The following is a 14,769-nucleotide window of genomic DNA, read 5'->3' on the forward strand; positions in this document are numbered from 1 at the left end:
TCCATTTGTATTATTCTCTCTGCAAGTACAGTAAAAATTATGAACACCGTGTGGGGTAAACTGTGCAAAATTTGTGAAAGAAATATTGCAAACCAATTTTCTAACTGAATATCGCTGTATGTAAAATACCGACAACAAACACCTTAATCTCTACTTACTCCCTAAATATTCTATTTGTATTATTCTATTTATAAGCACAGTAAAAATTATGAGCACTATGTGGGTACGATATGAAGAGTTTGAGGAAGAAACTTTGCTGACCAATTTTCCAAATGTTTCCAATTGTATGTTAATGTGTATCATACAAGTGTAAATATAGAATGAAAATTATGAAAAATATGGTCATTGCGTGAGGACAATGTGGAAAGCATGAGGAAGAAATGTGGAATACCTCAAGACCTCTGTAACTATACTAATTAGTAGACCGAAGATGTTCATGCATTTATGGCAAGTGAAAATAGAGGAAAATGTAGGAGGATGTGCATAATTTCAAAAATATATCAAATATCAGGAATAAAATTCATGTTTAGAAGATATACTTCCAATTAAATCTCAATTATCACTATTCAGAAGATATTTTATTTAGATCCCATTTACTACTGTTTAGAAGGTTACATTCATTTATTTTTCAATTACTACTGTATGAAAGATATAATAATTACCCCTTTTTAAATATGGAAGTTTAATTTCCCTTTCTTCAATTCGTCCACTATTTAAATATAAAAAAATGAATTTCTTCTTCTTCTTCTTCCTCTTTTACTCCTGCTTAAATACGAAAAATTAATTTCTTCCCCCTCCATCTTCTTGAATTCGATTGCTACGTAAATATAAAAGATTACTTTCCCTTTCTTCGATTCGCCTACTATTTATATATATAAAAAAAAGAAACTAATTTCCTGTAACTCGATTACTTTGCTAATGATTCAAGGAGTAAATAGTCGAAGATACAATTGAAAAATCAGAATAAAAAGTAGCGTAAACATGTAACTAATACCACGAGATAAATAATAGCAACGAAGTCGATGGAAAGGTAGGCACGACACTGTGTCCGCTTAGGTGAACGCGATACGGTGAATGTATTATAAGAAATTCGAGAGCAAACTACCGGGTTACTAAGAAAACTGGACCACTGTTTTCGAATGCGATCAAATGGACGAAGATAATTGTACCCGTTGTAAACAATGATCACAACTTCAAATCCTGTACACATAACAATTTAATTTAATTCATCTCTTCTCTCTCGATCTATACATTTTAATTCTCGACAAATTAATAGAGAAATTACATTAGAAAATGTAATAATTGAAATGTATTATAATTACGATAAATAGGAAGTGATAGTAATTTTAAAAGAAGAATAATATATTATAAATATATTATATATTTTGAACATGAATTTAATCCTTGCAAATTAAACAATTTTAACAAATAAGCAACAGTCCATAGTATGCATAAAATAAAATTGGTATTAATAAATTAACCACGATGTTACTATATTAATTTCTATGCTGATATACTTTGTATACTAATTTAATCATAGAAAATTAAGCAAAACGTTTCCATAGAAAATTGTATTAATTGTTGTTTAGTATTAACCTTGACTTAATATCAAGTCATTCCCCTTTTAATATAACAAAAATCAATTTCTTTTTCTTCCCTTTATTTTCTACCTAAAATCTACCTATCTGAAAAATTAATATACCTTTCTTTAATTATTCTAAAATCTTTGAAACTACTAATATCCTTCAATCAGCGAAATTTACGATAATTGAATTTGGCTCGTACAAACTTCTTCGAGCAACCGCGTTTATGGTTACGATAAATCCCGATTTGTCGGTGATTTAATCACACCGCCGAGGATTCCACACGATTTTCAAACTGGATCAGTGGCTAGGTTTTGCTGTTGCAACAGACAATCGCCCTCGCAATGAGAATTTCTCATAGCCGTATGTTAAGTTTAGGCGTGTGTATGTGTGATACTCGTGTGACTAAGTGCGCGCGGCAGACTGCAACATAAACGCGGTTATGCTCCTATAAGCCGGCGTGGGAAAGGTAATCGGTCAGAAGAAAAGCAGACAGTATAGCGAGCATGGGGCGGCGCGCTCGCTTTCAGTCTCCTGTTATGTGATTTAAATAATTTTACAGCGGAAGCTGAACTATTTTTTCAGGATTCCCCTTCGATTACGTAATCGCGATCGATTCCTCCGAAGCAGAGATCCAGAATCGAAGGATCGAAAGTGCTGATTCAAGCCACGAGCTTCTAATCAATTGATTGTCACTTTAATTCGTTTAACTTTCTATAACTCGAATTATGGTCGCCTTCTGGAAAAAATCTAACGCAGCCTTAACCCAGATTTGACTCGTAGGGTGTTTCGTTTAACTTGGAACGGTTAAATGTAATTCGCGAGGGAATGAAGATATAAAACAAATGTGTTTGCAAAAGTTATTTAGGGAGAGTGGTTTGTTAAGAAATACATTTTGAAAACAAGCTTGATGGATTAAAATGAATAAATTTTCAAGGTGATTGTAAAGATCTTTTAAAGATAGCTGAATGTTTGTTAATATTATTAATACTATGTCCTATTTCTTCTATTTAAATTGTTATCATTCATCTTCTGTTTAGTGTGATTATTATACATTTTGTTTTATCAAAATTGATAAATCAGACCCGACCTGACCCGACCAATCAGAGCGCACGGATACCGGTAGAGCGGCCGCGGTAGCTAGGCGGCCGACCAATCAGAGCGCCAGTATACCGTTGTAGCGTTCGCGGTAGCGTACGCTACGCGCTGGGCGGCCGACCAATCAGAGCGCGAGTATACCGGTGGAGCACCGGCAGTAGCGTACCCTACGCTTCATTGGCATACTCGCGCTCTGATTGATCGGGGTTTTTTATTAATATCTCCTCAACGAAGACCCGAACAACATTTTCGCTAAGGAAAAATTTGTTTCAAATCACCCCCCGAACCACTTCTTTCAAGGACCTCCAAGATTTTTGGTACACCCTGTATATACTATAATAATACATAATAATATACATAAAATTTTAAACAGTTTTTACTTGTTTTTATTATACAAAGGTTTTACTTGTACTATAAAAGGTTTAAGAAAAGAAAAGAACGTCGTCACGTTAAAGATTGGCTGACGCCACTTTCAAAACATAATTTAGAGATTACTTTCTTTCAACATTGGAAACATTAAGAGAAGAAGTAGAAAAACTATCTGAGTTTATAATTATTATGAATTATTGCATTCGGATCACTAGCTACGCAGAATTGATTGAAGACATACCATAATATTTTCAACAGTTTCTCTCGTGGCGCGCTACCCTTTACTAAGCACTGTTGCTACCCGTGTAATTGTTATACTGATTTTACTTTCTTAAACTTTTGCTGGACACTTTCGAGTGATAGTAGCTTCCTCTTTCCACTTTTCCAATAATTTACCGCTTTCTCTGTACATTCCAGTTCACAATTCAACCTTTCTTAACTACGTTATGGCTCTCCTTTATCCGATAAAGGTTCCTTTGCATCAAATAGATTCGAGGATGATTCATTTTCATTAAAAAGATTACAAGCTCCGCTTACAATTTCGGAATTTATTATATTCTAATTTTATATTTTTTCCTGCATATTTATATAATATTACATAGTAATATTCATGATTTAACTTCTAATTGTTGATTTGTACACTAATAATGTACTAATATTAAGTTATTTTAATAAATAGAAATACCGAAAAATGTCGCGCCATTTATTTGCAAACCGCCCAAGTTGTCGTGAAATAGTTCCCATTTCCCGTCGCTAGATGGCTCCATATTGTTCGCGATTTCTATTTGTTTAAAAAACATGATATCGGTCAATTATTAGTATACAAATCAACAATTAGAAGTTAAATCATGAATATTACCATGTAATATTATATAAATATGCAGAAAAAAGTAAAAAGTGTGAATGTATGAGAAAAATTAGTTCAGTCGGCGCCCTTAGATACATGAACATTAATAAAGTTTCCGGTAATAGTTTCGCTTCTCTGTTTCAACTATATGTTTAATGGCGTTTCCCTCTCTTTAGTCAGAGCGGGGAACGTTCGACGCAATGCCTGTTTGCGGTGTTTTGCGTTCTGTGTTGTCGGTTTCATTCAGTGCAATAGTAATTTTTCTTCTGCAAAATTTCAACGTCTTGAAAGTGCAAGCCTCCCTTCCACCGGGAGCTGGTCAGTGTCCATTTTATAACATCGAGCATTGACAGTTCTTGTCTGCTACGTAAACAGTTTCAGATTATTTGACATTACATTCGAAATAGCTATATCCTGAAATTCGCAATTTGCTTTGTTTGTTTTTATTCGTCTCTTCCATCTTTCCTAGAAAATTTTAAGTTGTCTTTCCTCTATATTGTTACATCGCACATGGAATACTGGAGGCATATTTAAAATATGCAGAGACATTACGAATTTTGTTTCAATGCAACAAGTTTCTTTTGATCGCTCAATTTTCGTATTTCTTTTATAATGTTTGTGAACAGTGACATTATGTGAATTGACTTTTAAATTTTTCTGTCAGATTAGTCAATTAAATTACGAAATCAATGTTCAGTTGACAATTTTCTTTGCTATAGAGCCCAAAGTGAAATTGTAACATGAAACACAAATCGTATTGACTCGAACTAGTCGACTTTATGTCATCCAAGAAAACTTAGGCAATGTAGACAAACTGTAAAAAGTAGCTTAAATAATTCAACGATAAGCTGAAGGTGCGTATCGACCAATCGATACTATTATCACCATTACGCTTCCCAGCACACATAACCTAACGTATTATACGTGTAAGTCAGTGTAAGTACATAACTATTATTTTCTACTAGAAGAAGTCAGCTTTAAACAAATTAAGAGTATTCTCTACAAATAAATTATCTGAGAACGTAATAAATATTATCAGTTCCTATTGATGGTTTCAATTTTCAAAGGTTCCAATTACTTCCATTGGAATAATCATTTAGCGATGAACAAACTAAACTAAATTGAATTTAAGCAACTGATGATATTAGAAGAAATTTAAACCACTGAAAAATATATCATACACTGTATATTATACAGTGTAATTATACATCTACATAAAATTATTTAATTATTATTCTATACTATATATATTATTTCACTAATTGTTTGCAAATTGTATTTGATTCCAGAGGATGAAATAATTGTAATCGAGCACCTGCCAGGACGTCGAGTGCATCTGCAAGATTTCTTTTGGACAGATGCTGAAGATGCTCCATCGTGGATAGATTTAAACCGTGCATTTCATGATACCAGGACAATTCTTCGCACAGTTACGCTCTACTTGCCTGTGGAGGAGGAGAACTATGAACCCCATCAATCCGAACCTCATACACCACAATGTACCACTTGTATCAAACCAACTCCTACATTGGATGATAGAGAGGATAAAAATATTGGCATCTTAGTTGGGGATGATCCTGGACCAAGGTTCTTAATTTTTCAACCATAACAACAAAATGTATTTTTAAAGCTGCATAAGAATTGTCAAACCTCTAGTTAGTTATCCCTTACCTTTGTGAAACTTTTTGTGAAGTTATCATATTATTGAATTGCATGTGTAAATGTGTGAATGTAAGGTAATCTTATTCATCTTATATCTGTGTTTATGAATATGTGTTTGTTTGTTATGTTTTAGATACTGGTTGCTAACAGTTCTTCGCGCTGGTGAAACTGTACCGCCTAACATCGAGTTAAAATTAGCGCGTTTATATCGAACTGCATTCTCAAGACATCAGAAACATCACCTGGGTCTTTTACAGACGATTCCGCTAGTTCAAAGAGACATAGGAAAACGAATGCTCGTTAAAAGCAAGGTGAACTTCTTAAACAAACTTACTATATCTGTTATTAGAGAATTTCATTGGAAGTTTTATGTTCTATGAATTGTATTTTATCTTTAACTATGTATTTAATATATATTCTTAGATTACAAAAGGATTGCATGCTACTCAAACATTCACAATTGCACACAATTCGGCCATACACTCGTTTGTTTAAGAACAATTGAAGAAGTAACAGTTATACAAAGAAGAAAAAAAGTCAAAATAAAACAGTGTTCACATTACAACACATACAGTGGCAATTGTCCAATGTAAAGACACTAGAATGGACCAATTTTCTATATCAACACCAACGATGAGATGATCTTGATTTGGTTTGCTCAAAAGGGTTAGACACTTTTATCTAGGAAGATTTTAAACTGTGCGTATATCTACTCTTGCAAGTAAAAATCAAGTTTCCAATAACTTTTGTTAAGTAACTTGTAAATTGAATTATATTATACTCAATTATTAGCATTTTTTTAAATCTACAAATCTTCTTCCATTTATCAAATAACGAACCATTCAAGCTATTCCTGTTTCCATAGAAAAAAATATAATGATATTGACACTTTTATCGAATATTCACAATAGAACTAACATACCACAGTGAGAATGCTGCATACTATTTAAATCAACAATAGGTATAAGACTGAGTACCGTTTTATTTATCTTTCAGGTTTCTCCCAACAATCATCCAACATCCAAAAAGCAAGTGTTGAATGACATCGAAGAGTTGAAAGAAAATAAACATTTGGATTTGCACTTACTCAATTATTCTGCAGAGGAGACTGTTCAAGTTAGAATGCAAAATACAAGTGTGACCGAAAGTGGCTCCACAAGGTTGATTTACTCCGTCCACTTGGGTGGAAAACCTGTACCTGCTGAAATAGCTGCCAAAGACATGGCTCTTTTGTCGCCTCAGGAAGTTGCGCTAGAACTTGGTGCGCCAGTCCTTATTCAGAGTGAACGTAAGTCCTTAGTGAACATAGTAAACGTAGACCTTATAAAGCTGAGACATAAGAAATCTTTGCATACTCTATTAAAATTTAAAATGATTGTTAAATATATTTTTTTGACCATACAGCATATATAAAAGAATCTCGACCATTGGCACTGTCAAGAAAAAGAGATGCATGGCTGCTGGTTGGTGCAGCAAGTGCTGGCTTTGTTCTTTTGGCCGTTGTTCTTGCGGTATTAATTTTTACTGCGAGAAAGAAAAGGTCACACGGTGCAGTAACTGCACCACCAAACCATGGTCTTCTAAAGAAAAGACAATATTATGTACCGAAATTAGCTGGTTCGAGCAACACTGCTTTATCAACACCAGAAATGGAAATTAAGGTATCCTTGAAATTTCAATGATTTATGAAACCGACTATAGTACTATATGTTCTTCTAATCTATTAAATTTATCATTTTTGTTTACAGACGAACGATAGCGAGAAACACACTTTGGAAAGTGTGCAGAGATCTCCAATTAGTCCTCAAACTCATGACAGTTTTACTGGAGACATTTACAAAGTTTCAAGCGAGAAGGATGATGAAACAAAAAGAAGAATGGGAGAAGCAAGTACTTGGGAGCACTCTTCTAAAAAGAGAAGGTATATATGAGAAATACTTCAATACACAAATATTTTTCCATTCAAATATTATCAAATTACGTATTTGGTATCTTTTTAAAATCAACTCTCAGATCATGCATTTTTTTTTTTATGCACTACCACTTCCATGGTTACTTAGCTCAATTTAATAAACAGTATATTCATGAATAATTGGATCTACTAAACAATTCTTAATTCCAGATTGACGCACGGAAAGATTTCAAGGACAAATGCTATAGATGTGCCCAGACCTTCCAATTCAATCAACACGATAGATAATTCAAAAACTCTTGAATCTTTGGAAACCAGTTACACGAGACAAGAAGCCATAGAAGAAGCTACCGCTTCACCACATTCTTACCTTTCCATGCCATCTTGTAAACAGTTCCCCAAGTTGAAAAGTGTTGAACCTTTGTCTAGAGTTTTAGAACCTGTCATGGTACGCAATAATTTTTTTTGTATGATGAAAGTTATTTTAAATTTGAATTTTTATTTAAACATTTATTTTACAGGTCAATCATTTAGACATTGATTCTCCAGATCTACCTAGACGAGACAATAATGACAATGATACGGGTTTTTCGAGGAGTTTAAGCTCTACCAAGGATCCTGGAGTTGTTGGTCCTATAGTTTGGAACCTTCAAAAACAGATATTATCTACTGAAGGTATAATTATTACAGTGATTGACTTCTTGAATCAGTCTTGAAACATTTGACATTTACTTACTTTTAGACATTATAAATGAAAATATTGTTTGTTTAATTCGATTTCTCTTGAATTGTACGAATAAATTTTACTTTCATCAGATACATCAGAAACCGATGATCCAAATTACATGACATCGAAAACACCTGTTGGTCGAGCAAGAAGAAGGCTCAACGAACTCTTAGAAGATTCCTTCAGTCTCTTCGGAACTCGAGATCCAAAATCAGAAATACAATCGTGTACACCGCGACCAGCTTCTGCTATGTATACACCAGATGTTCTTACAATCTTTTCAAAGACCAAAGGAAGGTCTTCTCATATTAGGTATTTTTCTATATAAAGTAGTTGGTTTATCCAAGCCGTGTTTAAAACTTTGTTTATGCTTCCAGCTCTGCATCCTCGCCAACAATGGAAATGAAGTCAAGTCTTGATACGCTATTGGCAGAAAAGCACTTCGAAGGAAACATTATGGAAAATAGTCATTCGGTGCCGATTCAATCTCACAGCACTTGGGGTACCAGACCGTTGAGTGCTGGTCCATTTCACAGACCTAATCTACCGAGTATAAATAAAAAATCCATACTGTTAGACTGTCAACTTCCACAAGAAGATCCTGCGGTTCCATTAATTGCTTCGATTAAGAAAGAACTTAAAAAATTTTCGTCTCAATAATCGGGCTACAGAGATACAATAAACAAGAAATTAAAAATGATTATATATCATACAATAGATACAAGAAATGATTTAAAACAGTACTAATATCATGTTTGTAGTGACGTGTAAATATCTGACAAATTTTTATACTCAATGGAATACGTTCATTTTAAAAAGTTGAACAAGTAAATTTATCATATATAAAATATTAATCTACATCATGTATATATGTATTCACACCATCGTAATTTAATATTTTATACAAACTTTCATTGATAAAATAATGTTGATATCGTACGAAAAATCACTGCTTCTATTATAGTAGATAATTATAAAGACAAAAGAATAATTATTTAAAAATATTATGTATCTCTTTACTATAATGTATGTCTATCTTAAAATTAGTTACGCAAAAACAATCAACTATATTACATTAATTGTTTCGTGTATCGATTCGTTAAAAAATTTATTATATCTTTCATTCTTGTACATATCATAATTTGATATAAGCGAATTGTTTATAAGGAACACAATAAATTCATCTTTTTTACTAGAAGATATTCTATCTTCTCCATTTTGGGCCCCTGAAATAAAATTTAACCAAATTCACTCCTCCACGCTTCTTACACTTTCCAACAAAAATCGTCCCGCAGTCAAAGGGTTAATAATGGCTTATGAATAACAATACATCCGTAATATTTTATTATTCAAAATATATCTATACAATATAATTACAAAAATATATCAATTTACACTAATTTCATTAATCTGGTATACTTATTTACTGCAACCCTTATAACATTTACAATTGATACTCTTGCATATGTAAACGCATTAAAGTACATCACGTTTTTTTCTCGCTTTAGAGCGATCAGCGTTTGGTTTAATGGTAGACGTTTCGTCTTTTGTATCAGTGGACGGATCGATGTAGGTAAAGACAAAATTTTTTTGGTTGACGGATGACGCATGCATATCCTTTTGTTTCGCCACGACAGCCAAACGTGCCAGCGATTCCTCTCCTCTGGCGAGAAAGGAACGTTTCTTCATAACACTCTGAAAAAATCAAACAATTTTTAGATAATAATCGCGATAGTAAGAGTTTGACCAAGGATGTGCATAATTATTAAATTTCTCACTCGTAGCACACTTGTACCGCCTTCTAAATTCGAACATTTCAACATTTCGGCTATAGTGTAAGGTATTCTTGATCCTCTCGAGGAATGTTGCGTCTCCACCAACGTGTTTTGCGTTTGAGACTCGTCGATTCGCTTCTTCTTCAGAATCTTCAAGCCAAATTTAAATATCTCACTGTCACCTAAGACGTCCTCGAACTCGTTCTTTTCGTTCCCCTAAAGACAGTTCAACAAATCCTAGTTCAACAAATCTTTTGCCAATGACATTTTTAAAAGAAAAAGAGATTTGTTTAAAAATTCTAGACTAACATACCTTCTTAATGAAATTTATTCATTACCTTTTCTGCCAGGAATTTCTCTCTTTCGTATCTCTGTTTACGCCACTTTACTTCATCCTCTTCATCCGATAAGTCCACCCAACCATCCTTATCCTCTGATGGTGTGAAGTCATCGTTACCATCCTGTTTATCTGCAACCAACAGAATAATTTAATATTGCCCTATCAATGACAGCATCCAATTAATTGTTTAAATATACTCAATCACACTCGACCATACCTATATTCTTCCATTTTAGTTTCCGCTCTCTGACACTCTCTCCAAACAAATCCCCATCTTCGAACAGCAATTCCTTGAGCATATTCACTTCCTTCTGATCATCATCCAATACTTGCCTCATATGAAGCTTCCCCAACTGATTTTTCATCTCTGCCTCATCGATTTCTTCATTGTCTCCTTCTTCCAATTCCAATTTATCCAAATCCTCTTCGTTTTCATCTGCAGAGACATCACAGTCGCTTTCACTGAGCTCAGCTTCCTCCTCCAAAAAATTAGCAGCGTATTGCTTTATGTTCTTTGCAGGAACTATTACTTCATTCTCTTCAGAGTCATAGTCGACGTATTTATCATTATCATCTTCTGGTTCCTCATCACTGGATACAGAAGAGCCCATCTCATCCTCATTATCAGAAAGGTCCAATTTCTTCACTTTCCTCTTTGACGACTTGCCCATTTCCTTCTCTATCTCGTCTTCTTCATCAGAGGAAACAATGCTCAGTTTATTCCAAAACATTCTATTTTTCTCCGATTGCTCTTCGTTTTGTGTATTTGTCTCAATCGATGATGAACCTTTTTCTATTGACTTTGATACATTTAAATTTTCAGCGTTGTTTACTTGAGTAGTAAACGTCCCTGAACATAGTTCCAACAGTTGCGATTCGGTCACCTCAGGCTCCTTGGATAAATTAAGATTACCCTTGTCCTGCGTGAACCTACCAGAGCATAACTCCAGAAGCTCGTCATCTAACGTAACAGTTTGATCGAGGAACAGCTTCCTCTGCAACGTTACTTCTTTTTTAAAGTGCTGCGATGACTGGAACGATTCTTCGTCCTGCGTACTTCCCAAGAGAATTCCATTAGATTCGTTAACAAGCGATTCTTCTTGTACATTCACCCCCTTTTCAGACTCCAAGCGAGTATTCAACGCTGTCAATTGCGTCAAGGGAGAAACGAAATTGAAGCTGTTAATCTTACTCTGGGGTGTTTGACTCGCTTGATATTCTGAACTGGTTCCAACATGCCCTTGAGACACAGGAATATCGCTTTCATTGTCGCTAGCAGCTTCGTTGAACATGTCTACGCTTGCTAGTTGCAAAAAGGAAGTGTTTTTATCTTCATTTACCGCGTCCATATCGTTCTCCGCACTCGAAGACCTCGAATCATCTTCAAAGGGTCCCGTGATTCGTTTAAACGTTTTATGTTTGGAAGATGCATTAATACTATCGCAAGTACTGCTATCTTCTTCTAAAATTAGTCTTTCACATTCCTTTCCATCATCTTCCAAGTTTTCGTCTTCATCTTCTTCTATAATTTCATCCCTATCGTTTTCTTCATCATCGCTGACTTCAGCTTCGGAGTCTATGAAGTCACATTTGCTTCTCTTCTTCTCTTTCATCACATCGTCTTCTTCTAATTCATCCTCATCCTCTTCTTCATCCTCATCTTCCTCCTCTGCTTTACTTTTGTATGATTCTATGCTTGGAGAACATGGTACGTTGAAATCATCTTCCTCGTTGATGGACTCGTTCCACTCGATTTCTTGCTCCTTCATCTCCTGTTCTTTCTGTTTCCATTCCTCGTCGCGCTTCAATGCCATCTTTTGCTTCAATTCCTCCTTCAAGTGTTTCAACTTCGCTCCAGGTTTGTTCATCTTGGGATCTTCGTTTTCTAGACTGGATAATTTGTAGGGAAGTATTTCTTTGGTTATCGACAGGCCATTCGAAGATTGTTTAACTTGTATTACACTAACATCCTGTTCGTTTTTGGTTTGTTTATTAGTCTTGGAATGTTTCGACATAAACCGATCTATCAAAGCGTTTACTCCTTTCTTGTTAGGTTTAATATCATTCGTTAAATCGATCATTATACCTGGTGAGCCCCTGATTTTAGGCTTCAAACTTTGCACGTTCGGTAAAAATTTCTTTCCACTGATATTTGGAGAGATGTCTAATTTAGGTGGAGGTAAACCGTATTCGTTGTAGTCGTCTGACTCCTCTGTAACTATTCCTAAGGATTGTTTTACAATATTCGCATAATCACTGATAGAGTTCGAAGTGGATGCATCAGAGGATTCGTTAGCAGTTTTCAAATTATTTGCTTGATCGATACTTTTCATCGTAATTTTTTCGTCGTTTTTATTTTTATCTTCGATATCTTCCTTTTCTGGTAAATTGTCTACTTCGGTCATCTTAATCTCTTCAACTGGATTTGTTATTCTTGTGTCAAGGTTGTCATTAATTTCGTAATAAGAATCCGATATTAAGTTATTTCCTATTCTATTCATTTCATCGTGTGTGATCGACTTGGTACTTTCGATATCTTTTGTTTCGATTAAAATTTCGTTCATTTCCTGTGTTATAGAAGCATTGCTATTTTCTTCTTTATTATCAGTAAACAAATTATCATCGACGAATAACTTCCTCGATGCATTATCTTTCTTAAGTTCTTGTGTACTTCCTTTATTTGTGTTTTCTTTGTCCGGCAAAGAATGATTTTCCGTTACTTCTTCTTCTGAATCCGAAGACTTGTAAAATATTTCAGCTTCTTTCTCTTTCTCTTTCAGGACTTTGCTGTTTGACGAAAAAAGAGCAAATTGTAAGGTTGAGATATAATTCAAAATTAATATACTGATTATTGTAATATAGCATTCAAAATAAATGTACTGAAATTACGTACTCGACAATAGCGGAAGACATTTTCAATTTCGCTGCCATTGTAGGAGCTTTTGGAAGAACAGATAATACCTTCTTTCTAGTCAAAAATTCTTGCAGCGTTCGTTGCCTTGGCTTGTGGTAGGGAAGAGAAATCTCTGTTTCTCTAATCAAACGCTGCGTCTCGCTTTGTATTTGTTTCATGGCTTCATCTTTCGCAGCTCTCAACGAAACCTAGAATACAATACCATTTCTATTAATGTTACATATTACAAAATTGACTTGCAATTGATACTTTAAAATATCGAAAAAATGTATTAAAATACGGTGAAACTTTTCAGGTATTTACTTTTCTTGTCTTGGATTCGCGATTTCCTTTCTGCTTTGCCTGTTTGCCGCTTTCTGCTGGATGCAATTGTCTTTCATTTTCATCTTCCGATTCCGAATCTATTAGGCTTCTAAATCTATCTTGCACCTGTACAATGCAAATTTGAATAATCATTTCAATTATGTATTATTTGTACATATACATATATGGTACAATTCTCTTACTGGCTTCTCAAAAAGGCTATCTATCTTCTGAAAATTACGAGGGTAGCATTAAGTTAATGGCAAGTTTAGTTCATATATATTTATTATGGAATGACTCAAAAAACACTAGCTTTACAAGAAGCTACCAAGATAATTACCAAGCATACATATTTGCCATACTACTTACACTATTTGTACCCATTTTTCCATTTGAAACTTCTTCTCTGTTATCAGTAGCATTAATATAATCACAAGTTTCATCAGAATCCCTATTAACAAATATCGCAGTAATAGTTTTCTTATTCGAATGTGTATTAGACTTAGTACTTTTGTTGAAATCAGAGGTTTCATCTTCTGAACTATTGTAAACAGGATTCTTCCTTTTTGGCTTTGAAATAAATGTATCCTCTTCTTCAGAGTCGCTGTCTACTATACTTGAAAACTTTTTGAAAATATTGTTGTGCTCCAGTTCATTTCCATGCACAGGATCTTTGTCAATTTCTTTTACGGATTTATTAAAAACATTGGTGTCAGCATCGCTGTTAATGTCATTCATTTCTAAGGATTTGTTTTGCAATTTGTCTGAAGGATCTGCTGTCGCACTATCCACTTTTGTTTCTTTCATTTTGGTATCTAAGTCAGATTCCTCGTCACCATTTGGATAGTTAACGTCACAATTTTCAGTCATTTTCAAAGTAATTTGATTCCTTTTCAATTTATTAGACTGAAAGTTATAAAGTCAATAGTTGCACCAAAACACACGTTGGTATCTGTCATTGTTTGTTACAAAATTATTAAATTATAGTGTGGTCATTGTTTGTCATTGTTTCAAGATACATGCATATCAGTTGTAAATAAAATAGAATTACAGAAATTTATTAAATAATATTCAATTAATAATAAGAAGATTCAAATCAGATCCAATCCGTGCTATTAAAAAATTACGTTATACCACACTGCACATCACGATTTCCAACTTTCCAACTGTAGTCTTTTTTACGCGAATCGGTATTTTGATTGTTGAGATTTGGCGCGAAAGTAAAGATTGGTTCGGTTT

General features: G+C 34.1%; 3 protein-coding genes across 3 annotated transcripts in view; 1 reads left to right on the forward strand and 2 right to left on the reverse strand.

Moving 5' to 3' along the window:
• Positions 1–545, reverse strand: part of LOC128888733 (uncharacterized) — a 17,914-nt gene extending 17,369 nt beyond the window's left edge. The window contains exon 1 of the mRNA XM_054145833.1: positions 143–545. The gene's annotated coding sequence lies outside the window, so the exon portion shown is untranslated. The remainder of the gene's footprint in view (positions 1–142) is intronic.
• A 3,528-nt stretch (positions 546–4,073) lies between these two features.
• On the forward strand, positions 4,074–9,361 carry LOC128888735 (uncharacterized). The gene is made up of 10 exons (XM_054145834.1): positions 4,074–4,215; positions 5,187–5,484; positions 5,693–5,870; positions 6,556–6,847; positions 6,964–7,220; positions 7,308–7,480; positions 7,682–7,919; positions 7,993–8,146; positions 8,288–8,510; positions 8,576–9,361. Exons 1-10 carry the CDS (start codon positions 4,098–4,100, stop codon positions 8,856–8,858), a joined length of 2,214 nt encoding a protein of 737 aa, XP_054001809.1. The 5' UTR covers positions 4,074–4,097; the 3' UTR covers positions 8,859–9,361.
• A 158-nt stretch (positions 9,362–9,519) lies between these two features.
• LOC128888723 (claspin-like) lies at positions 9,520–14,718 on the reverse strand. The gene is made up of 7 exons (XM_054145808.1): positions 13,900–14,718; positions 13,531–13,656; positions 13,207–13,415; positions 10,531–13,100; positions 10,312–10,442; positions 9,977–10,189; positions 9,520–9,893 (listed from the first exon to the last, which is right to left on the reverse strand). The coding sequence occupies exons 1-7, from the start codon at positions 14,398–14,400 to the stop codon at positions 9,675–9,677; spliced, it is 3,969 nt and encodes a 1,322-aa protein (XP_054001783.1). The 5' UTR covers positions 14,401–14,718; the 3' UTR covers positions 9,520–9,674.
• Positions 14,719–14,769: the final 51 nt, after the last annotated feature.

This window comes from Hylaeus anthracinus, unplaced genomic scaffold, assembly GCF_026225885.1.
Source record: "Hylaeus anthracinus isolate JK02 unplaced genomic scaffold, UHH_iyHylAnth1.0_haploid 11994, whole genome shotgun sequence".
Classification (NCBI taxonomy): domain Eukaryota; kingdom Metazoa; phylum Arthropoda; class Insecta; order Hymenoptera; family Colletidae; genus Hylaeus; species Hylaeus anthracinus.

What these genes read in the sequence shown, in the direction of transcription:
- LOC128888735 (XM_054145834.1), top strand. Translation starts at nt 4,098, where the DNA reads ATGCCTGTTTGCGGTGTTTTGCGTTCTGTGTTGTCGGTTTCATTCAGT. An exon ending in AGTCCTTATTCAGAGTGAAC is followed by an intron (nt 6,848 to 6,963) that starts GTAAGTCCTTAG and finishes TTGACCATACAG; the next exon opens with CATATATAAAAGAATCTCGA. An exon ending in ACAGATATTATCTACTGAAG is followed by an intron (nt 8,147 to 8,287) that starts GTATAATTATTA and finishes TACTTTCATCAG; the next exon opens with ATACATCAGAAACCGATGAT.
- LOC128888723 (XM_054145808.1), bottom strand. Translation starts at nt 14,400, where the DNA reads ATGACTGAAAATTGTGACGTTAACTATCCAAATGGTGACGAGGAATCT. An exon ending in ACTAAAATGGAAGAATATAG is followed by an intron (nt 10,443 to 10,530) that starts GTATGGTCGAGT and finishes TGTTGGTTGCAG; the next exon opens with ATAAACAGGATGGTAACGAT. An exon ending in GCGGTACAAGTGTGCTACGA is followed by an intron (nt 9,894 to 9,976) that starts GTGAGAAATTTA and finishes TGATTTTTTCAG; the next exon opens with AGTGTTATGAAGAAACGTTC.